General features: G+C 37.0%; 1 protein-coding gene across 3 annotated transcripts in view; it reads left to right on the top strand.

Annotated features, from left to right (window-relative positions):
- Positions 1-25,690, top strand: part of LOC105217115 (protein sprint) — a 444,786-nt gene that overhangs the window by 44,910 nt on the left and 374,186 nt on the right. For 2 of the 3 annotated variants that reach the window (XM_054232307.1, XM_054232306.1), the window contains one exon: positions 8,748-8,826. In XM_054232307.1, coding sequence (XP_054088282.1) covers positions 8,748-8,826 — 79 coding nt within the window. Of the gene's footprint in view, positions 1-8,422; positions 8,649-8,747; positions 8,827-25,690 lie in introns of those variants that run through there. The other variant, XM_054232305.1, reaches the window with a different exon arrangement.

The raw sequence follows: 25,690 nt of genomic DNA, 5'->3' as shown, positions 1-25,690 counted from the left end.
ACATTGGCAACGGCGAATACCGCAGACGATGAGTTATATGACGGATTCGATGGCATAGTTCAGCGAATAAAAAGTCAGCGGCTGCGCTGGCTACGTCACGTTGTTCGAATGGATGGAAGCAATCTAGCTTTGAAAGTGTTCGATACAGTACCCGCCGATGGAAGCAGAGGAAGAGGAAGACCTTCAATCCGTTGAAAAGATCAGGTAATAAGCGGCCTGATTTCTCCAGTATTTCTTGGTATTTGCGAAAAAAAGAAACAAATATGGCACACTATTATTGATTCGGCTATAATCGCGTGAGTGGTGCCTACACCAATCACTATGGTACGTGACATATATATATATATGTATATATTTGGCGTAGGGACCGCTTTACGCCATTATAGCCGAATCCACCAGAGCGCGCCACTCACTCCTTTTTGCTTTTTGGCTCCAACTGGAAACACCAAGTAACGCCAGGTCACTTTCCACTTTTTCATCTCATCGTACAGCTTATCTTTCATCGCCTGCGGTATTCGCCGTTGCAAACGTTAAGAGGATCGGATAAATCTTTTTATCTCGTGTTCTCCTCATTCACCACCAGACCCATACGCATCGCTTCCTTATCCAGTCTGGAAAAAGCAGAATAAACGGCGCGGTTGTTTCTTCCGATGATATCAATATCATCGGGATACGTCAGCAGCCCTACACTCTTTTAGAATAATGTACCTTATCTATTTAGCTCCGCAGCTCGTATTATTTTTTCGAACAGCGAACGTTTGGTATCGAACGGCTCGAAGATGCGACGGAGCTTTTGGTGTTGCTCAACGTCAGTTTACATAGCCATATCTGTTTCGTAGGGATACCAAATTCAGACATCGCGGCATAGGGGGAGCTCCTTTTCGTGCTATCGAAGGCAGCTTTAAAATCGATGAAAAGGCGGTGAGTGTCGATTCTTCCCTCTCCGGTCTTTTCCAAGATTTGGCGCATGGTGAATTTTCCAGGCCACATTGATAAGATCCTATCAGTTCGTTGACGGAGGGCTTTAATTTTTCATACAATACGCTCGACAGGGCCTTATATGCGATATTGCGGAGACTTATACCACGGTAATTGGCGCAGATTGTGGGGTCTCCCTTTTTATGGATTGAGCAGAGCACACTGCGATTCCAATCGTCAGGCATGCTTTCTTCAGACCATATTCTACAAAGAAGCTGATACATACACCTATCAGTTCTTCGCCGCCGTATTTGAATAGCTCGGCCGCTTTGTTGTTCTTCAAGCGGGCAATTGCTATTCGAATTTCTTCATGGTCGGGTAATGGAACATCTATTCCATTGTCATCGATTGGGGAATCGGGTTCGCCATCTCCTGGTGTTTTACTTTCACTGCTATTCAGGAGGTCGGACAAGTGTTCCCTCCATAACCCCAGTATGCTCTGGACATTCTTCAGCTCTCGATATCTGTCCCACCCGAACGTGTTGTGGTCAATCGCAACGTTGCGAGGTAGGTTGTTTCGGCTGCAGCGGTATGTAAAGAGATTGAGATGCCGTTCCACAGCTCCCTTATATCGAGATGCTGATGAGTGCTCTCAGAGAGCAGGTGTTGGCGGGCGTTCTTTGCTGCACAGAGGCGAGTGCGTATTTTCGCTGCTACCAGATAATGGTCCGAGTCAATATTTGGTCCTCGAAGTGTACGCACGTCTAAAACACAGAGACATGTCTTCGATCAGGGAGCAGCCACGTAGCTTGATGAATTTTCTTGTGCTGGAATCTGGGATAACAACAACCATATTTCGGGCCCCAGCGAAGTCGATCAGCTTTAGGCCGTTTGGCGATGTTTCGTCATGGAGGCTGAATTTTCCGACTGTTGTGCCAAAGACACCTTCTTTACCCACCCTAGCGTTAAAATCGGCAAACACGATTTTGACATTGTGTCGGGGGCAGCGCTCATAGAAAGTATTTTTGGTCACACCGTCCTTCTTTTCCGTAGGGACGTAACATAGCCTGACTTAATTACAAAGTTCATATGTGCTGCTTTGTTAGAAAGATGTTCTATATTTATCGGATAATAATCTTCAGGAATTTTATCGAGATTTGAATTCAATTATTTTGCTCTGGCCAATGGCTTTAAATTGGCCTAATTATATACGAAATACTCTACTCGACTTGCACTCCTGCTCTCTGAGAGCACTCATCAGCATCTCGGTATAAGGGAACTGTGGAACGGCATCTCAAACTCACTGCGTACCGCTGCAGCCGAAACAATTGGTTTCCGGCAACGACAAAAAACAAGCTGGTACGATGAGGAGTGCCGTCTCGCAGCGGAGAGAAAACAGACTGCCTACCTCGCAACGTTGCAAACGACCACAACACGTGCGGGATGGGATAGATACCGAGAGCTGAAGAGGGAAGCGAGACGCATCTGCAGACAAAAAAAGAAAGAGGCCGAAATGCGTGAGTACGAAGAGCTTGAGAAGCTGGCAGACAGAGGGAATGCTCGAAAATTTTATGAAAAAATGAAGCGACTTAACGAAGGTTTCAAGACCGGAGCATCCCCATGTAGAGACCATGGTGGTAATCTGGTAACCGATGTCCAGGGCATACTGGGATTATGGAGGGAACACTTCTCCGACCTGAAGACGATATTGACATAGTTCAGCGAATGAAAAGACAGCGGCTACGCTGGCTAGGTCATGTTGTCCGAATGGACGAAAACACTCCAGCCCTGAAAGTATTCGATGCAGTACCCGCCGGAGGAAGCCGAGGAAGTGGAAGGCCTCCACTCCGTTGGAGGGACCAGGTGGAGAGCGACCTGGTTACACTTGGGATCTACAACTGGCGCCGAACTGCGAAGGAGAGAGAGAGGTGGCGCACTATCGTCGATTCGGCTATTACCGGCTAAACGGTTGTAACGCCAATCACATACATACATACAATTATATCTTTCAGAGATGAATATATGTATGTTGGGTTCTTAAGCTTTATCTGCGATTTATTTTGGACTTCTCAATGTTATCCTACAAATCCGCTTTGTTCGATGCCGTCGATTTTATGAGAATTTGTTTCATATCGGAGATACGTTTGAAGATTTTTAATTACCCACTGAGCAACGACCGCTATTAGAAAGGGACTTTTAAATAATTCTTCACTCTTTACAATGCAAAAGGGTTGAATTGGTGATTCGTCGAGCGCGCGTTTGGTTTACTTACCGATACTTTTCAGCAACTGTCTCATTACGGTGACCTTAGCTTATATCCTCATGGGAACTACCTTCTTTCAGTAGTAGGATATATTATTTGTAAATGCAGGGTGTTGAATAAGCCTATATCGACGAAGTACTTAGGATTTTAGTTTCTATATTTAAGAAAAGTATTTAGCAAAATTGTTTTAAAAACTGTTCCAGTATATTAGGAACTTCAACATCAAAACTCCAGCCTTAATCTTTTAGACTGCCTTATTTGGGGAAAGATCGCAATTATTTCTGTACTCATCGTATTTTCCAGATCTGCCCTCATAGACTTTTTTTCTTCTCCGACCTTAAGACTACGCTCCCTGGTACATGTTTTGGCAATACTGACACATATTTTGAAGCCAAATACAAGTCGTGCAACAAAAAGAGTATCCAAAAATTTGGAAGATTGTCACAATAGGTTTCTTCCTTGATGATTCCTATGTTAAATGGTAATAGTGTCGAATTTTGTCAAAGATGCGTATTTTCGTTATATTCATTCAAACTCTCCAGCCGGCCTGGAAAATATTGGCTAAAATTAAGCAATGCAACTGCTCCACAGACATTATTGTAATAAGAGCGACTATTAAAATTAAATATCCAAGTGATTTATAACAGATATGCATATGTATTTACAGACATACTCACACCACCCCGGATAGCAATTCATTTCGAAGATTTCTCACACCATTCGAAATCAAACCTCACATATTGGACTAAACTTTGCGCTATGGTGACAAGCTCCTTGTTTCTATAAACTTTAGCCTCCAAGCTCCAACCAACCGACAAACCGTTGCACAGCAGTTTGTTTAATTAACTTTTGTTTGAACTTGTCGCATAAATCTCTTTCCAAAGCGATTTGACCTGCGATGAAAGCATTGAGTACGCTACAAGGCAAGTTGAAAGTAATGAAGGGCGACGAAAATCGACAAACATTTGCCATTTGAAGTCAAAACATGACAACAGCTAGCCAAACAAACTCAAACAGACATATTTATAGTGACAGAAACAGTTGTAGCAAATAATAGCGAGTGTGTTTGAGGGCAGTGGTTGTTGGGGGTGGCACCACGTGTGGGCGGAGGGGTGAAAAAGTTGCTACCGAATAACTAGCAGCGTAAAGAATTTTAACGAGCGCTGCGGTCAAATACAAACATTACCCAAATAAAATACGCGTATTCTATGTAAGGAGCGTTGAGAGGTAGCGAGTGGTAGAGAGAGTGAATGCTCAGTCCGGAACTGTGTAGCAGACATTTGGTCAGCCGACAGCAGCGATTCACTCATCTTTAAATGTTTAGGCATTTCGCATACCGAACCGAGTTCTCATACGATTGCATTTATACGCCGCCACCACCCACAGTGCGCCACCTTCGACGCTCCACTCATCTTTGGGTAATCGCCAAACCGCAAAAACTCATTATGTGCACATTTTTCGAACATCCCGTCTTCACAACAAACAAACAAGCGAAAAGGTCCTGTGGCAGTAAATATTTGCAAGACATGACTGAAGGTTGTCGCACCGGCGGCAGACAGCGGTGGTGTGAGATAGTTGTGGCGTGAGGACTGTTGGGTGGCGGTGACGACAACAGGAAACCGGAAATAATGTACGAATTGTGCTAAACTATATTTTTATGTGATTCTTGACATGCTTATGTGGGTGGTATGAGTGCAATGGGAGCACGTGTGATAATGCACATGAAATTAGTGAATGTTTGCAATCAGTAAATAAGCAATTTTGCGACATTACAACGTAACGGGATAGGCAGTCACAGGAATGTGGACATACAACGGTGTTTTATCTGAAAGTTAGTGGTTTAATAAGGCACCATAGCACGACGGCTACCTTATCCTTCAATGAGTTGATTTTATTAATATTTTTCTCTGCTTAGCCAACTAGAAATTAATCCGACAGAGTCCTTTAGTTTAATTTCCTTTAGGTCTACTGTGATTAAATATTTCATACTGGAACGTTTTTTCCGATAGCGTGGTTAAATACTTCAAATACCTTTCCGAACTACTTACACTTTTAAGAACCACTCTAAAAGCTCTATGGAAGAGTGGTTAAATTTCTCTGATACTAACTTCAACTGTTTAGTCGTTTATGCTTACAATTTGATTGCATCTCAATTGCGATTTTGAATTCGAAACACTCCGGAAATTCCTCGAAAGTGAAATGAAAAACCCTTCAATAGTTTTTAGGTGCTTCTGAGCATTTAGTCAAGAACTTTGACTTCAAAATGAATTAATTAATAACATTAAGATTTTTGCAATCTCATATATTTGCGCTATTAAGCGATATCCCATTTAAGCCTTGTCAACTTTTGTAAGGAAAAGCTTATAACTTCTAGATTGAGAAATTATTAGCTCAGATAAAGATTACCCATCAATAAATGAGATTCTATTTTTACTTCGTTTGAAAGTTTGAAAACATACATAAAAAACCTTTTGAAATATATGATTAGGCGTATTTTATTTGACCACCACAAGCTAATAGCTAAATCATGGGCAGATAAAACGCATTTAGCTTATTTCATATCTTCGCTTAAAAATGAATTGTGTTGGCAATGCGGGCCCGAACTCTCAGCTGAAATTTAAATCATTTGAATAAAAACGGTTGAATTTATAAATCAATTTTCCTTTTGTTTACCGCTTTTCTATAATATTCTGATCTTTTAAAGAATCTGGGGAATCCGGGATAGTCAAAATAAATATGGATAAAGTTTTTATTTGCCATTTTGCACATCGATAAAATTTAAAATTTTGGTTTGTTTACATTTTTATATGTCAAAACTTTTTTTTGGAAGAAACCTAACTATCGTGAATGAAAAAACGCGATGAACTGGCAATGCCTCTAGTTTAATATGTAAGCTATAGCTATAGCAATAGCTTATGACAAGCCAACATAATTATGTTGACTAAGTCTTACACACAAAAAGAAAACTAATAGCTTAATGTGCTGGTCAAATAAAACACGCCTATTGTATCTCTCATCTCAGTGAGTGATAATTTATCTTCAACTTAACTGGTTAAATTCTCCGAGTCTACATCTGAAGAGAAGAGCTCTTCTAGAAAGCTTTTACGAAAGAACGTTTCCTATACTTAACCAGATCTAGGGAACTCAGGAAGGATTATTATTTAAAATTATAGGAGCAATAGAGTTTCAGGAGTAGTTGGTTCATATTCGCGTAATTGCCTATTAATGTCTGCTTCATAGCTGTCCTCCCTTTTATGCTGTAAATATGTAAGAATTTTTTGACAAACATTGAGAAATCCCCAATAGCTAACAAATCAACTCCAGCTACTTTAGTTAAAAGACATCCACCCTCATGTGTGCATTCTTAGAGAAAGCGGACTAGCGTAAGTTTTCCATTTGATTGACACTGATTGTTTGGATGTGTTTTTCTTTTTTGGCTCATAGTTTTATTATATAATTATAACGTCGTGTTGTTTTTCTCTTTGTCATGTGTTTTACGAGGCTAGTTTCTAGTTGTGCCTTGCTGTCGTGCCTTTGAAGCTGTAAACACAAATCCCCAACTTTATTTGAATGTGCTTTCTGACATTTCTCATCATCTCATCTCATAGTTTTATAGACTTCAATGTTTCCTTTGCATGCTTTAAGGTTGCCAGCTTGCTCAGTATGTTTTATAGTTTAGGCGTTATTTTTTTTGTTTACAAGGAGGAGTCTTGTCAACAATGATATAATTATAGCAAGTTGTACCGCAAAAACGATCAAATTGAATTAAAAACTCTTTTAAGTTAAAGATCTTCAATCTCACTATCTGAGAATTCTGTGAAAAATTTTAGAAATAAAGTGTATTTATTTTATAATATTACTTCACTTTGAATCAATATCTCTTTGGGCTCATTAACTTTATATTATCTAAATCTACTCCTCAAGGGTTTGCTAAAACTTTTCTGTGTTAGACCTCTATTTGAGTTGTGAACTTCAGGAACAATCAGTTCTGATAACGATTTATTAACCTTTCATCAAGGTCGATATAGTTACCAAAAAATTACTACGCCACCTTAGTAATCATTGAGCTCTTGTTATAAAAAATGTTATATACCGAACATATTGCGACGAAAAATGGTCAGAAGACAGTAACTCACGGATGATTACTATTTATTCTTTTTTTTTCATTATCTTATACGAGTTCAGTCCTGGATTTAGCGTTTTGATATTTGTCCCACTAATTATATGAAAACATAGAAATTTTCTGAGACCTTACGAGAAAATTTGATCCGACAATAGTATAAACCAAGGAATGGCTAAGTTCGGGTGTAACCGAAAATGAAAAGTTATTTATTTAACTTTATTAATATAACACATAACTTGACTCACATACTCGGCATATATATGGCATAAAATCCATTGAAAATTTTAAAACCTTAATATTAGGTATATTGGAGCTAGGGGAAAGTTATGACCCGATTTCACTCATTTACGGAGACACATATGAAAAATATTCTCTCGGAATTTCTTCAAAATAACTGGGAGACTTACCTATATTTTCGGTAAAAATTAAAAAAAATATTAGAACCACTAGAGAAGGGAGATACCACAAAGTGCAAAGTGCAAAGTTATGTTCCGATATCTTCACTAGTGCTTACATTAGATATTGTAAAGTAAACGATTCAGAACGACTCCAAAGTTCTGGTTCTGGTAGGCGTTGTTGTGAACCGATTTGGTCTATTTATGGATATATTATTGGGAAGCCAAGAAGATATTATTAACCGAATTTCATTGAAATTGGTCGAGTAGTTTCGGATATATGGATTTTGACCCATAAGTGAGCGGAACCTCGTCCATTTAAAATTTTGTACACCATTTTACCCCCTTTCATAGAATGATCCTTTGTACCAAATTTTAGTTTTATAACTTTATTTGTGTCTTAGTTAAAAACCTCAAAACTCTAATACTCTCTTAAGCAACTTTGTTGCGGGAGTATTAAAAAAATGTTTTGTATTCGAACCCATGACTTTCTAATCGGTAGTTACGCACACTCGTATGCAAAATACTATAGTGAAATCGCTTGCAAAAAATCTTAATTTGTTACCAACACTGCGTAAGTCCTGGCAACCCTGTTTGAATTGCTTTGTGCGACTTTGATTATGATTATTGCCTATTTCTTATTATGATTATTGTTTCCATTTCATTTGGCATATAATTTTATGAAAAATGGCGGAGAGAATGGTTATAGGCTCTAGTCGTTGCACATTTACTTCTTATGGACAGCCAAAGGACATAGGAATGGATGTCTGGTGGGGAAATAAGATTGAGAAAAATATATGTGTGGTGTATAAAAGAACAATTGTGACCGAATCTTAAGCAAATAATGCGCGAAATTTGTCTAGAGCTGTGTTATATGTATGCGTGTTTACTTGTCCTCCTTGAAGCTTGTGAGTTCGTGTAAACAAGAAAGGACCTTCCTTTATTTTTTGTAATTTCTTACTTTTTGTAAAGATTATTTTTTCTTTTGTTCGTTTTCTAATTGCGCTTTTGTAGTAATTTCTCTTTCTTTATGCTATCTTTCTTGCAGGCGCGACAAGGCCGCAGCAAATGGCGAACCTTTCACCGAGCCGCCGCCGCGTCTACGCGGTCAAAGCGCTTACTTAGCGGTAAGTACGGGATTTTTTCATTATTTTCTTAACTAAGCGGATGCTTCAACATTATTTGCACTTTTTTATACACATTATTTAAGTTGCACAATATCAAGCAGCCGTTTACCGTTGTATGCTCGCCGGCATTTTAATTTTGATCTTAGCCCAAAGCATATTCTGTGTGTGTGTGCCATCACTGTGTGTGTGTAATGTCACGGCCACATGCCGTTAAATGCTTTTAAGCTTTTAAATGCGTTACGTCCACTTGCCACATTTGCCATGCAACATGTCCACTACGCCAACTCACACGCTCGCCACTTTATGGCTTTGTCACTTTGCCACTTTCGCACATTTCGCGCGCTCATTTCCTTTTTCTTGAAACTTCATCGTTTCATTGTCATTTGCACTGCTCCACCGCCGCGTGCTCTATTGTCTTCCACTTTCCACTTAGTTGCGCACAAATGCTGTTGCATGCCACTTCGTGCCACTGATGTAATTTCCTGGCAGCCGGTTTTCTTACTCCATTATTTGCCTGTTACTTATTTCAAGTTTATGGCTGTTGCTCCGGCCACCAGCTGCCAGCCAGCCGACTGTCGCGTTGAAAGCATCCTTTTGTGGCATCATTGCGCTTTATTGTTGTCGTTCATAATAATATTCGCAACTTTTGAGTGTGTCGTCCGTCGTCTGTGCGATGAGTTAAGTGTCTCATCATATTACTTTGCGTTGGCTTTAAGAAATTTAATTTATTATTTATGTGTCTTAATGTGGAATATTTTATGGTGTTCATAATCGCATAACCAAGAGCTGACATAATTGCTATACGTAACTCTTCTGAAGATGACCTGGACGTAGAATTTTTAAAAGTTTCGTAAATTCTCGAAGCCTACGTTTCTGATTGTGTTTGAAAATTATTTAAGAACAATTGATTGTTGAATATATATGAGAAACTAAAATGCTCTTAAAACTCTGGCCTCAACCTTAACTATCAACTATAAAGATCCTAAAAAAATATTTGTTGAACTCTTTTGAGGTCTGAAATCACCATGCCTTCCTATAAGCATTTCCTTATATCCAATGTGTGTGATGTTATCGTTGAGTAAGATACCCTAAAAACCTTGCCTTAACCATTAATTTATAAAGTAGTAAAAAACAAGCTTACCAATAACAATTGGACTACATTTTTTGAATCCATTCGAACTCTGGAAACAGTCTAACCCTTAGCCCCACCACAAGTCTAAGTCTAACGGCATCAAATCCACGACCGAGGCGGCCAATTGACTGGGCCATACCAAAAACGCATATTTTGCTTATTGACGAAGCCATTCAGTCAGAAATGAGCCTAATCGCTGAAGATGATTTTTCGATGGATAATTTTTAAGTATCACAATTCACGAACATACGACGATTCTGGTGGTCAAGCGGCTTCAGTCCTAGCGTGAATTTGATCTTGGAAGGATCTAGGCAAAGATCTTTTCGCAAATTCGCCACAACGACGTCACATGAGAACGACGTGTGGAGACTAATTTGGGTCTTCCTCAATGATGCGCTAGCGGCAGCAATATTCTCGACATTACGGGCACTTCTTTGTCGCATATGCACGGGAACATTTTGTACTGTGCCTATGGATTAAAATTTGTCCACTAAACGCTCAATTGTTATTTTGACAGGACGATTAAGACGACCAAAAATTGGACGTAGTTGAGGCCACTGACTCCAAATTTCGGTAGTAAATTGTAATTATCGACTCGTTGGATCGTATATTTTTCCATGATGAAAAGGCAAACCTTACTGAAGAGAAATGTCAAAAGGTCGGGGAAAAATATGGCGCCCCATTTGAAAAATCCCTTTATAAAGACAACAACCTAAACCCCTAACTTCATTTAATTATTTATAAAAGTCGTATTGTACAACACTTTTTGAACTGAAATGGTTCTCAAGCTAGTTTCCTTCCTTCCCTTTCTTCTTTTAGCTCTGTTCATAAGTAATCTGCCGCTAAATAAAAGTCCAGTCATATATTTTCGAAGATATTCGGCTTAAAAGCAACTTAATTGTAAATTTCTTATTCTTATGGAGTCAACGGAAAGCCCATTTCCTAGCCTGTGATTTGATACAACTTTTGATTAAAACAACTTTGATGATTCGTTAATACCTTAATTTAACTGAGCGATAATATATATAAAATGTAATTCTTTAATGCGGTCAATGCTAAGGCCGAGAGATAGACATACGATTTGATTTGTACAACTGTTGTAACTCCCATCCTCCAATTTGTACCTTAGGTAGTACTAAAAAAGAACCGTAGTAACGTGCCTAGGAGCGGTAGCGTTACTGATTATTGGGTATTACAATGTCGAAGAGCTACGTTATCCTTAACAATATTGCCATCTTTTGAAGTTATTAATCAACTTATACTCGAGATAACCTGAATATATGATCCAGAATAATTCGGAACATGAAAATTGGTTCAAATAATAATAATTGCTGTATTATTATCATATAATCAGAGCTTTCTCTCCCTCTGGAGAGTAGAACCTGGTTAGGGTTTCTTGTCAAGCTGAACGACCTCATAGAAAAATTATATAACTATGCTATATATGAGTCCGCATTAAGTTCATTCAGTTTGTTGATAGTAAAAGCACTTATAACTAGTACTAGGAGAATGATGTCCTATTTTCGCACAACAAATTCGTCTAATTCGTAAACATTTCCGTGGGTAGTCAAGTCAACGTTGTCAGAGCGGAACGGATAATTTACCGACCAACAGGTGTGATCTCAGCTGCATTTCCCAAAACCATTTAATAAGTGTTTTATTTAGCATTTCCCAAAAAGACACCGTATGATAGGTACTAACATTCACTTTGCAGAACCTAGGTTCGTTCTCAAAAATCATAAAACTTTTAACTCTCGCCCCACGGTAGAAAAATTCAAGCACACTAGTGTAGTCTTGCATGAGAGGTATGGCAATAAGGACTCACGCCGTCAACTCCACCAGAGAAATTCGGACAATAATCAACTCGCACATATCTGTATTCTAGTACCGCCTAAACTTGTTCTTTACTTACTTTATTTTAAACGCATCCTTTCATAAACGAACAATTCAAATAATGCAAATCCATTATATTTAAACAACACCAGTTTCGAAAAGAAGCCTTGTACTAAAAACATAATTACTTCCTTTGCAAAAGCGTTAAAAATAAGTGCCAAAATGAGCTCACATTAGTCTGCAACAAAAGCAAAACGGATATTCACACTAATGTGGAGATAATCCAACAATTGAGACAAAGAGTGAATTTAGGTTGAACGCTAAAGTAGCTTTAAATGTCTTCTTTTGAATGTATAAATAGACACGCTTTCATTGTAAAGTGAAGCGCTTAGAGAATGTTAATGAGTTAGAGGGAAATTTTGAGCAAGCTGATGTGTCGGAACACGGTGTGAGTAGATTGCGATTATCTCACTATGTTCTTACTAGTGAAGAACTACTCGTGGCGGCAAATTAAAGTATTTTGTGCTAATAACCAACTACCCTCACAGCTTGCGGTTCACGAAGATCTCGAGTTTTTGCTCATGTTGCCACTAATGGAATTTCAGCATTGCCAAGCGTCCTTTGACTCCACTCGCTGCTTGCGAAAGGGCAAGTGATTTGCGGAAGGCACGCATTAACAGTAATATTATACTGATTATCATACTTATTGTTTGCGTTATTAGCGCACAGTGGGGTGAGCTTGATGTGGAAGTGTGGTAGAGTAGATAGCTGAGGCAGTTGTCCACTAAAGAGAAGACGAACTCAAGAATGATAGAAAAAGTGTTTACGATAATTTAAAGTTCGTGATATCGGGAATTATTAAAGTTTGGACAGTTCCATATACGACGTACCGTACCAATATTATTTTCTACCATTATTAATATTATAGACGAAAGTTTGCTGAATGTAATTCAATAATTTCAGACGTATAGAATTTAGGAAAGTCATCATACTTCTCACATATGTAGGAAGGGACTTTAGTGAGACTTTACCGTCTTCAGATATATATATTTTAATGCCATAACTATAACCAAATAAAACATCTGATCCAAACAACCTCATACAGCTCTTAAGTAGGTGTGCAAATACCTATTGAATAGTGTGAACTAAGTAAAGTTTGCCGAGTAAAATGGGTTAGTTATCCACCCACTAGTCACCTAAATCTTTCATAAGAAAAAAAATCGTGGTGTAATGATTGAAGTTACGAACTTCGGGTTCACGGAACGTAAATTCAATTCCTTTCTTTGATCCATATTTAAACAGCTTTTGTATTGGTCACCACCCATTGGAAGTAGGATAATTTGGCAGGACCTCTTTTTTGTTGGATATATCAGACGATTTCCGCAAATAGGTGAACAAGCTCATTTAAATCCTTGAATACATTACATCATATATAAAAACCAATAAAACGTTTCTAAAGGACCCAAACTGTTCTTTATTCAGTATTTGTATGAGATATATGGGCTTTAAGACTACTTCCATGGTTCCATCATTAAGTTAAAATACTTGTGAAAGCTAGAAATGAATTGAACTGTAGTTGAAAAAGGCGAATATTCAATATTAGTACATATTCCAAAGTGTTTCAGGGATATAATAGCACTCAATAACATCGGCGCTTTGCAATAAGCTTTCTGAACTTAATTCCATGTAAGCACCGTTAAGATTACACTGCTTTCTTCTATTTGAACTGTATTGGTATTTGCTTTGTTTTTTTTTTTTTGCTATACATGTTATTAATCTTCTACAACAACATCTTCTTAATCTTCTTCTGTGCTTAATAAGTCTTAAAAAATTATAAATATTTTATTTGATGTTGTTTGCTCCACTGTGCCTCAGCCGCCCAAAAATAGAACGCGAAGATTAGCAGTCATTAGTTATGCAGAGAGGAAATAGTGATATTCAACGAGCATTTATATATAAAGTTATATGTATGTATATACGTTTACCATCAACGACCGTCGCGACCCCCACGCAGTTGACGCGCATTAAATTGTGTGTTTAATCCAGTGGAAACATCATTATGAGCACCTGTCTAATTGCGCTAATCACCTGAGCTACGCACAAAGTATAAACGTGAGGTGATGTAAGTAAACAACCATAAAACACAACACAACAACAACCTAACAAACACTTAGATACACATATATACCCATTGTGCTTTATTATTAATGCTTTTGATGTCTTGTTAAATTATTTGTAGAAAGCAATTGCCAGGCGGTAGAAGCTGCTAATCTTGATTGCTGAAAACATATCCGCCACTTTGCCAGTGCAGCTTCCTGGCCATTGTCCTCGCAACGCAATTATGTTAATGTAAATGTTTGGCTTTAAAGCATTCTTAGCGTTTATTGTTTCATCTGCCGCTTGTGCTGTTGTTGTGACCGTTATAAATTCCAAAATGTTAATTTTTATGACGAAAGTCATTTTTGTACGTTGTGTGCTCATTCATATTTTAATGCGTTGAAAACTACTAAGGTATCATTTAGCTCCCTAAAAGTATGCTACATTATTTTCCATTGTTCGTTTATTAAAACAGCTGATGTTTCGTGGCGTGCACTCAGGAGTTCTTGTAGATTTCTTTTGAGTGGAGAAAGGTATATTTATACATAAATGAATTCATATATAATTTAAGTTTGGAAAGTTTGTTAAGTTTTCTGAAATTGAGATCAACGGGTATATGGTCCCTTTGATATATTAAGGGGGTCATCCCATGTGATGGGCTAAAAAAATATTTTTTTAAATCATAAATTGCTTGCCTTAAATGTTAGAATACGGCAGTAAAGTTATTTTCAGAAATTAGAAGTCATTTTAAAGATACAGCAGTTAGAAGACGGAGCTGCCTGAAGCGCTCAAAACGGCGCTGGAAACTCAAAACGGCTTGACCAAAAGACATGTAGGACACATTCATCACATCTAAACGCATGGAACGTTCTATTATGATTTAAAACTTCAAAAAACTTCGATTTTTTATAGCAAAAAAAAAGAAAACTTAAAATTTATTTTCCAAATGTCTACCAAAAGTCCAATTTTGGGTATATTCACTTGATCGTAGTGCGTTCCATGCATTTACGCTTACAGATTAAAACGTCGCTAACTTTTTTCGTTTCTGATAAGCCAATCTTGGAGGAAGTGCGAGCAAATTTTTTCGAGGCGGAGGTGTTCAGAACGTTATAACTCATGTTCTACACAATATTTTTAGCTTAAAATGTATATTTATACTGTCGATTCTCTCGCCAGATATTTTGCTATGAAAGCAACAACAAAGTTATCCAATCCAATTAAACCAAAGACGGTATGTGATTATCACATTAAAGTGACTGTAACCAGTAACTATTCTATAATTCTATGGTTATACCAATCTATTTGATTTATACCAGTTGCTGTTCGATTCACCAGATTTTCTAGTGAGACAAAAACTAATTATAAATGATATAACCGCTTTCTATTCTATCTTTCTATGGTTATGCCACTTTATTGAATTTATATCAGTCGCTTGTTCGGTTCGCTACATATCATAAATGGGGAATAGCTATAAAATAAAACTTCCTTCTAACATATTTTTATTTGCTGTGCTCTAATTCGATCAATATACTATCAAAAAATTAAGGGAATTTTCCTCATTTGAAAAAAAAAAATATTTATTCATTAGTCCACATTATTGTTGTTGTCTTTAAAATAGTCCCCATTTGATATTACGCGCTTATGCCAGCGCTTCTTCTGATCGTCGAAACACTTCTCAAATTCGATTTTTGGGATATCCCTAGACTCTTTCGCATACTTGTAAAATGAAGGACCTTTAAGGTCCTCTTTATTTTTGGAAATAGAAAAAAGTCACACAGAGTGATATCTGGCGAATATGGAGGCTAAGGAATCGTTCTCTCTTCATAAGGTATAAAGATATCTAAGGTATCAAGCGGAAAGACTTTGAAATAAATCTGGAATCTTGAGTTATTTATTATAAAGAAATGGATGAGTGGATTTTAACAATTTTGAGCCTACTCAAGAAAGACCGTGATATTTGAATGCCAAGTTGCTTCGGGGCTCTAATATTTTCTCTTAAAGTGATTAGTTTAGTATTTAACCTTTCAAAATATTTTAGAACCACATTGTCTCTTCGGTATCCGTTCCTCTATAACGATTTGATTTTGTATAGTTATCGTGCTTTATAATTAATAAATAATTTATATTTTAGGTTCGGACATGAAAGTTTGGAATACGTAGAGTATACCAAAAACTAGGTCGAACCTCGATGGCGCGGAATTTGATTTTCTTTTGAAGGTAGTTGATCCGAAAATTTTTAAAGTCAATTAAGACTAGTATATTGAGGCACGCTAATTGATAATCCAAGAGTTGAAGAAAGGTATGGCAATTTGCCACACTACTAATATAAGCTTTTAAGAATCAACCATGTTATCGGACCATGCATAAAAACTAATCGCGTCAGCAATGCTATTAAGATAAGCCAATTGGCTTGCATGAAGGCTTGGCCAGACGCGGTCAGCAATTATTGCACCTTCACCGCCAGCATTACGCATGCAACAATGCAACGAAAAGAGTACAGAGTCTGTAATTCAAGTGGCACTTGCGCAAATCCAAAAGACATACAAACATATTAGAAGCACATATGCAGAAACAAACGGTTGTGTCCCCATTTTTATTGACACTGCCTTCATAACAGTTGCATGTGAGGGCAATTTGTGGCAAGTTGCATGGTTAGTCGGCAGTTAGTTGCGTTGAGCTTTCAAAACAGCTGGAGGTTATTCTAAAAAGAATCATATTCATAAACGTTGCAGTGGCAACTACGTGCTGCATAACTGCAACAACAACAAAAACAATAAGTAAAATAAAAAACAACAACACAAACTGCATTCGATTATCAACAGTGAAATGCATTTGCGGCCTCGCATGCTGTTGCATGCCACTTAATGTTGTTGTTGTTGGCTTATGTTGTTGTCATGCGTTTCTGCCAATGCATTTTTGCAATTTAGACAATTGCTGTGTGCGCTCATAAATTTATTAGCATGTTTGCAGTGTGTAAAAAACAACAACAACAAAAAGAAAATAAAAATTAAGCCAACAAGCCATCGTTGGAGCCGCAGCAACAGCACCGACTGCCAATTTGAAAATCAACAACTATTGGTGCACCGTTGTTGTTGTTCTTATTTTGTGATACCGCGCTGACAGCCGTTGCAGCTGTGGGAAGCGGCGGACGCGGCGTTGACATGACTTCGCTGTGCACATGCACACATGTTGCATGCAACAGAACGCGCTATGCGGCAGTCATCAACCATCGTCAGCCATCCGCCAGAGCAGCAGCAGCGGCGGAGCAGTGCACAAACAAGCGGTAGTTAGTCAACAGTAGGCGATATTTGCGGCAAATAACAGCAACATGTTGCAACCAAATAAAAGTAATTGAAGTAGGCACCAATGACGGCCTGGAGGCAAGTGGCTGTTGGTGCACAGTGTGTCGGTTGTTGATAATTTTTTTTAATGAAATGTTTTATTCGTACTGGTATTGGTAATGGTAATGGTACTGGGTACTTATTATGTAATCGTATAGGTAATGGTAATTATGATATTATATTATAATGACAATTGTAATGATAATGATGATAACGGTACCTAATGATAATTGTAATGGTAATGGTAACGAAAATTATATTGATAATGGTAATGATAATTGTAATGGTAACTGTAATGATAAGTGTAATGGTAATTGTAATGATAATTGTATTGGTAATGGTAGTTATAATAATTATGGTAATGATAATTGTTTTGGTAATATTAATTGTAATGGTAATGATAATAATTATTATATTTTATTTAAATTCCTTTGTAAAATATTAATTTAAGTATAGAAGAATAGAAGCTATTCCGAAGTCACAGTAATAATCAGCTCCATCATTACCATTATTAGCATTACTTATGACGCCATCAGCGCCACCATCTACATTGCTCCCTGCTTCATCTAACCAAGTGTTGTGTTCATATTCACACATAACGGCAGCTAGCATCTTCATTTGCAAGCGTTAGATGCTGACGATTTATTTTTATAAACTTTTCCTCAGCGCCACTTCAACTTGCCACTGCTAGTAGTAGGGGGGTAATTGTACTCGTATTCTCTAACGGACACACAGCACTCGTAGCGCATCAACTGCATTAATGTCTGCGGCATCATAAAACACCAAACGCTCAAATGCAAATCTCAAGACAGCGCATTAAATCTTCGCTCATAAATCAGCAAAGTACCTGCTTAACGGTCGCCTCTGGGGTCGGGTGTCATAAGTTTGTGAAGTTCGGGAGTCGACGCCAGCAAATCATTTTATTCAATGGCTGCTGGCGAATTGCATTTACATACACACATAAGTGCATATATAGTATGAGAGTTGTATATATTTACTTGAGTTTTACTGAGTGATGCCTCCCTCATGACTTCGTTGGGATTATGTTGTCTTGTTCGTGATTTTGAAGGGTGTGTGTATTCATCATATGATAAGCTGCCTACTTAGCATTTCACAATGTAATTAAATACATTCTAATTACCACATGACACAGTTTTTTGTAATGTTTCCTAAGGAAAATGTTACTAAATACTAAATTTATCATTTTTGAAAATATGTGGATATGTCAAAATGTAGCGAAGCTGCTCTTTGGTGGATAACTTGTTATAGTGGTTAGGCATTACTTTATAAATAGAGCGTTCCGGATTCACTCTATAAGAGTGTGGACGAGCCAAAAGTGTGGACATTTAATGCCACCGGGGGTGCTTTATATAAAACACCCCTCGTGGAGGAGTTCTCTGTGCGGAGAGAACTCCCGTGGCACCTCAGGTTATTGGTTCCCTGAGGACTTGGCTCGCCAGGTTTCTACGCCTGGGGTGAAGAGTTCTCATCGAGCTTTCTCGACACGAGTCCCTGAGTATCAAGCCATCCAGTTCTACATCCGGATGGAAGACCTCGAGCTGGTAGTCGTGGAGTGCCCGACGTGTTAGAAGAACTCTTCACGTCGAGGGGCGGAGCCAATGCCCGGCAATTCAATTTCCGGGTGGCTCGTCGCCACACGCTTCCGACATACCTTAGAGGTAATTAAGTGGTTTTTTAAAAAACCACAGGGAGAGCCCCTCGGCACAGGGGTCATCCGTCGGAAACGACCATCATCATTTACATATGTTTTTTTTAATCTCAATTAATCAATTTATTTTTACCGAGTACAATAGCAGGTCGGACTGCACGTTATTTCGGAACTATTTATGTAGATACGCTTGTTCCATATTCGTTGTGTAGTTTTTTCTTCTTACCTATTAGGGTTGGCAAGTTATACACCTGTTTTCAAACGTTTCATATTATAATTAATTACAATAATAATTTTGATTTCAAGTACAATATGTTTGTTAAATAATTGTTCGTTCGCTAAAACAATTGAGCCCATGTACATAGTTGTACGTACCATTCCACCAGCGAATTAAAAGATAATAAGCCAACGCGAATGGGCAAGCCAAAGGCGAACTCGTACATACGAATAGCGGGACTTACATCAACAAGGTCGCATTTTCATGTACTCCACTAAGAATTTAATAGATCAACAGCGCTGCATTTTAATGCAAATATAGAAAATCAAATAAATTGTCAGAGTTGTGTTTTACTTATTAAAATTTAAATTAGATAAATCAGTTAATTAGTTAAATTATTTATGTCCGTATATATTGTTCTATCTAAGTAACATTTTAAATTTCATTTTCACGGATTTTTTTCTGGTGTCTCTTCTACACAAGGATACATTTATTTACAACAAATAAAGATTTTTATTGTCAAGTTGAAAAATCGAGCATTAGGTCTATGACTATATTCATGCTTTTCTTTTCAAAATTTGAAGGTTTATTTAAGAAAAACATGTCCAATAGTAATATTAAAGATATTGCTAAACTAATAATACGTTCGCACCGACATTGAAAACATGTTTTCATTGAAAAAATTGGTTTTCGTACGAAAACTTGTGTTTTCATCCATGCAAAATCTGTCAAACGAAATCACAGTTTTCGCTGAAAACTTCTTGAAAACTTACATTCCACTCATTATAATCGATGCTGCTCTAGTTTAGTTGATATTATTGGAAGACATTATTTTGCATACAAATAAATTTGTGAATTGTCAATGAAAACGCATCGAAAACACAAAATGTCGGTCAGAACGACTTTGGTTCCACAATCCACAAATTGTGTTTTCAAGAGGTTTTCAATGTCGGTTCGAACGTAGTTTAAAGCTATTTTTCATCTTTCTGAAAAAAAAACAGCGCCGCCAAGAATGAAGCAAGCCAATTTTAGATACCTTGCTCTAATATGAACCATATTTGAGTGACCACTATAGCAAATGGTAGTCAGAAGGGCGAGATCTGCGCTGTAAAGCGGATGGACAAAACTTCCAAGATGGTGTCTTGCTACATAAGACCGAGCATTGTCATGATGGATAATTTTTGTCTCTTGTCTATTCGCAACGTTTTTCGACAATCGCTCGATTAATTTCATGAATTGCTGCCGGTAGCGTTCCCTATTAATGGTTTCACCTGGTTTTAGAAGCTCAGTTCATCAGCACCTTTTGAACCAAAATACAGAGACTTACGTTGGCGTCATGGATATTCGGTTTTGCGTTGATTTGGCTGGTTGGCCAGGTTTCATATAAAGTATGTCTAGAAAGTGTTAAATATGAGAGAAATATGTTCAAGAAAGTGTTTTGAACATAGAGAACATATTTCTCTTGTCAAAACACTATCTTGACATACTGAATGTTTTTGGTGAATAGGGTTGTTGTAATTGATCAAGTCTTCATCACCAGTCACAATCCGATGCAAAACGATCTCTAGCTTCCAAGTATAATTTCTGATATGTAAAATGGTCTTGGCTTCAAATCATATGGCTCCTTAATTCCTTGTTTTTGAATGTATCCGGATGATTTGAAACGATTTGAAATTGCTGCTTGAGTGACTCACAAAAATTCTTCGACCTCTTCTCTTATAATGTCAAAAATTTTCATTGGGTTATACTTACAATTCCTCATCTTCAAACATTTTTGGCTCCAGGACGATTTTCATCTTTCAAACTAAAATGACCCCTTTTAATTATATTGAACTGGCAGGCATGAACCAATTATCATCTAAGTCATCTAACGAGAAGCCCAACAAACATACTGTTTCGACCGGATCGACCAAAGGGAAAGGGGGTTTAGATGGGAGGGGTTCATAGGTCTGCAGAGAAGTAGTTAGTCCCATATGCGGTTTAGTCTATTACCTTAGCCAGAAAGAAGTTGGATGAGGTTCACACTAGTCAAGCTCGTTGTATGCAATGAGTGGTGATTGGACTCCAAAGACGCTGGAGGTACTTGGTGAAATTGTTAATAAATGATCTGTGAATGGCGTTCAGTGCTTGTCTTAAGTTAGTCGCTCCCGAAATCTGGTCGGTATAATGCTGTATGTCCTCGACGAATTTCAGGAAAGTACTATTGATGGCTCTGTATGGCGGCTGCAGGGCTGGTTTACGCGAACGCATCTCAACATAAATTGCTTAGAAGACATTTCATTAGGTCACAGGAAGCATACGGGCCTCGTTGTGCAGGTGTTCGACCTGCGATTGTCCGATTGTCTGAAGCCTTTTTGTTTGATTGTTTGAGTTCTACTGCATCTAGGAGCCCATATTGGTTGTGGCGTAGTTTATGACCGTATGTACCTTAGTAGAAAACGCTGTCGTATGTGGAGTGAAAGAGCATAGTCTGCCTAATGTAACATCCAAAATTCTGGGGTTTTTCAAAGTTGGAATTTTAATGCCATCGTCAAAAATATTTGGATGTAGACTGTATTCGTACAATTTCGTTTAGTTGGTGAATATAATCATTAAGGATTTAGCAGAGGAGAGTGTTAGGATCCTAACAGTAGAGAGGCAATGCATTCCTCAACACCAAGACACAAAACAAAGAGATTACAGCACCTTTACATTAATTAGAACAAATAGGAATGATTTAAAAAAAAACACTGGTGTTCGCTTAGTTGTTGGAACATGTCAGGTATATATATAAATATGCATTTGAATAAGTGGTTCTATCTATTGCTTGTACAATATCTTCCATTTAATTGTGATTACTATTCTTATTATTAATAAAAGTATTTATTGTTATTATTCAAATTTTTACGGATTATTATGTCAACAGCAATTTTCGCAAGATTAATATGTACATATATAATATACAATGTAATACCATATCCACTTGTAATCGTGTGTAATGCGACATTATTAGCAAATATTTATTCTCCATCAACAGAAATACCATTGAGAAACATTGTCACGTTCTAGCAAAGAGTTAATGCAAAATGTCAGCAACCTTCCAATATACACACACCTACTGACATATGCACACACGACGTATGTAGACACTTCTGATGGAGAATGCATTTGTGCACCTGCCAGCAACAATTGCACGAAGCGCGTGATTACAAGTAATTCAAATCTCAATTTCGATACTCAAATTCAAATTGCAAGATAGTGATTTTCTTTTGTGAACACATGTGTATATATGTGTAGGTAAGTATGTGTGTTGCAGAATTGCGCACACGCCTTTGAATACATGATATTTCGCAATCCGCGCGTATTTGCATAAAACATAATTTTCAAATTAACATTCAAATCGTTGAGATGGAGTTGCGCAGATGTAATGCTTGATTATTCTGTTAATAGTTAGGGGGTGGGGAGGGTTACTGTGTGAATTCTTATTCTGGAAACGTTTTTTGAAAGTGCAAAGTGCACGAAGTAAATGTAATGAACTTTACCAATTTTACTTTTGATGGTTTGAAGCTTTTATAGTGGAGGTTTGACCTCGAAAAATGTGTCTTATTGCATAAAACAGCCTGTTTTTTTGGTGTGGAAAGTGAATTGAAGTCAGCACTGAACTTGTGAGGTGTAATCGGGCGGAAAAGCTACAGAGAACTATTACTAAGCCATAAATGTAATGACACAGAGGATTGTATTAGGGTAGGGTATATTTAGATGAATTTTTGTACTTAAATCGCAAACTGTTAAATACATAAATACACTGGATACATTTCCTTACTTAAAGTGCTTTAACTCACTAACGAAAAATGTTGGAAGCACCACATATAGAGGAGGTTTTCACTACCACCTTTTCTGTAATATGCTGCACCCAGATTAATTTAAAAGATAGAAAATGACCATATATGTACACGATTTTTAATTCTATCTGATTCACTCACTTAGGCGCCTGCTACACGTTCAGTATTTATCGCGATATTTCCTGTATCGCGATATTTATTGAACGTTTAGCATGCAATATTGATGGATCATGATCCATATCACAAAATATTTAAATATTTTGAAATCCAGATCGCGGATCGTGGATCGCGAGATAAATATTGAATGTGTAGCATATTTTGTGATTTACAAGTCCGAATTGGTGAAATACAACAGTGCCAAAATTTTAAAATTAACTTTATTCTAATAAATGAACATGAATTATACTGTTTACAATAGAATCTTTGCCAGAGCTATCCAACTCATCTGCCAAAGGTTTTTTGATAACGTCCAATATTGGATAATGAATTGCTGTGGGAGCAAAACAATAGCCAAACCTGATTTTCGTAGGTTTTCTTCCGAAATTTTATGAAAAAATGTACGAAAAAATAAACAAATAAATTTTTTAAAATATTTTTTCTTATGAAAACACTAACAACATCGTATAAATATTGACGTAATATATATTGAACGTCTAGCAGTCACGAAGTAATCCATCAATATTCAATATAGATCGCGATCCAAATATCACGATACATATTGAAGGTGTACCAGGCCCCTTAGTATATAAATATATTGAGAACCAATAAAGATAACGGAATAAAGCTTTAACAAACCCTGTATTTGAGGATTGGCATCACTCATTTAAAAATTGTCGAAATCAGACTAGAACTTTTCAATGCCTCAGATGCCGAACATGAGGACCTCAGTGATTGTGGCCATTTTTTACTGAAAATATAAGAAAATCTTTTAAGTATTCTGAAGAATTTGTAAGGATGTTTTCCTGTGCTTTTGTGCCAAAATGACTTAAAATCAGGTCAATACTTCCTCTAGCCTTATATTTATAAGGATTTTCAAAATGCCGCGGGACTTTATACCGAACACATCTCATAATATGTGAAGCATCTTAGTCATTACCATAAGCTTGGTGGCGAAAATAGTTGAAATGGGTCCGGAATTATTCCATTCAATATACTATAAATAAAGATTTTCTAGATTTCTGGTGTACTTTATGCTAAATATACTGCACGAATTGTGTGTTATCCAAATAAAAGTAAATAAATAAATTGCGAGGGTAAAAAATGTTCGGTTCCACTCAAACTTAGCCCTTCCTTACTTGTTCAACAATATATTTTGTATCAATCAATGATAACAGGTGTCTGAGTTTTGGAGCTACTAAATATTATACCGGAAGTGAAGCGTTTATGATGATATCAAATAAAACAAATGAATAAAACTGAAATTGAAAAATAGAGGCCTTTTTATTGGAACCTCAGTATTGATGGTAAAAATGGTTTTAAACCTATATAGCTACAAAAGGCTTCATGTTTGGTGTTTATAAAGTTTTATTGTTACAAAGCCAAAGATTTATTTCGTATTATATTTCAAAACTGCTTTGATAAAGTTTTGACGTTAATAGAATAAGTTATTCTAGAAATATAGTGATTGGAGGAATTTTTATGAAGATTATGAAGCTCACAACCAGCTCAGTCACACTTATTATAGCGTGACACTCTTTGGTTTTAAATTTTTTATTTGAAATAGATCATGAATCACGAATAACTCCAACGAATTGATAATTATTATGTAGTAGATGGTAATTACATACAAGTCTTTTGAATTTTAAATATGTCAATGCGCTTCATTTTTAAATTTCAATACTCGTACAGTCTAATGAGTGATCAGAGTAATTACTAAAAATTGGATTGATCTCAAAAGTAACAAATTTTATGCAAAATCGAAGATAAAGTATGACTGAGAAAATAATATTATAGTATATAATATATTATAATATTGGAACGGACCAGTTCCCTTTGTCGTTGCTTTGAACATACAGATCCATTAACATAAACTTATATAATTTGGCTTGACAGAAGAGCTGAATAAAGATACTGCGATATTCTTCAACTTTTAAAATTTTCACGCCTTTCATCACTCTCTTGTTTTAAAATAGTAAATTTTGTTGGTTGTTAAAATTTAACAGCTTTTTTAAAACTGGTCCTTTTGTCGGGACTTAAATAACTTAAATTAAGAATTCGACACAGAAAGAAAGTGAATTAATCTAACATTCATCCGAATGTCGAATTAAATAACTCCTGTTTTTCATCTGTACACAATGTATTACTTATTCGAAATATTATCATAAATTGAACTCCGGTATCAACAAAAAACAGATATAAGCCTATTCATTCTAAATTCCAGAGATGTGTTCTTCAACTTATATTCTTTTAGAAGTGTTAATGATCTTCGGTTTACACTTTATCGAGTTCGAGTACAAAGCTCCGCATGTATTGTAGGCCTATACTCAATGCTAGCTTCCATTCTGTGAGTTTTTTTTTATTCTGCACATTGCACTTCAAACGTCAAGGTCCACAGATTTCATTGCAAGCATGCAACAACGAGCGCATTGCTGCAACGGATCAGAATTGCATATCTCAAAACCGTCTGATTGACATTCAGGTTCATTGGCTCAGATAAAGTGCAGGTCAAACCCGTCCATAAGAAACCGACACACACACATCACGCAGATATGCATTCAGCTTGTAAGACGCTTGTAAATTTGCAAAAGCACTTCC

This window comes from Zeugodacus cucurbitae, chromosome 5 (genome assembly GCF_028554725.1).
Source record: "Zeugodacus cucurbitae isolate PBARC_wt_2022May chromosome 5, idZeuCucr1.2, whole genome shotgun sequence".
NCBI classification, from domain to species: domain Eukaryota; kingdom Metazoa; phylum Arthropoda; class Insecta; order Diptera; family Tephritidae; genus Zeugodacus; species Zeugodacus cucurbitae.
Note: the sequence above shows the minus strand (reverse complement) of the source record. Positions and strands in the feature narration are given on the sequence as shown.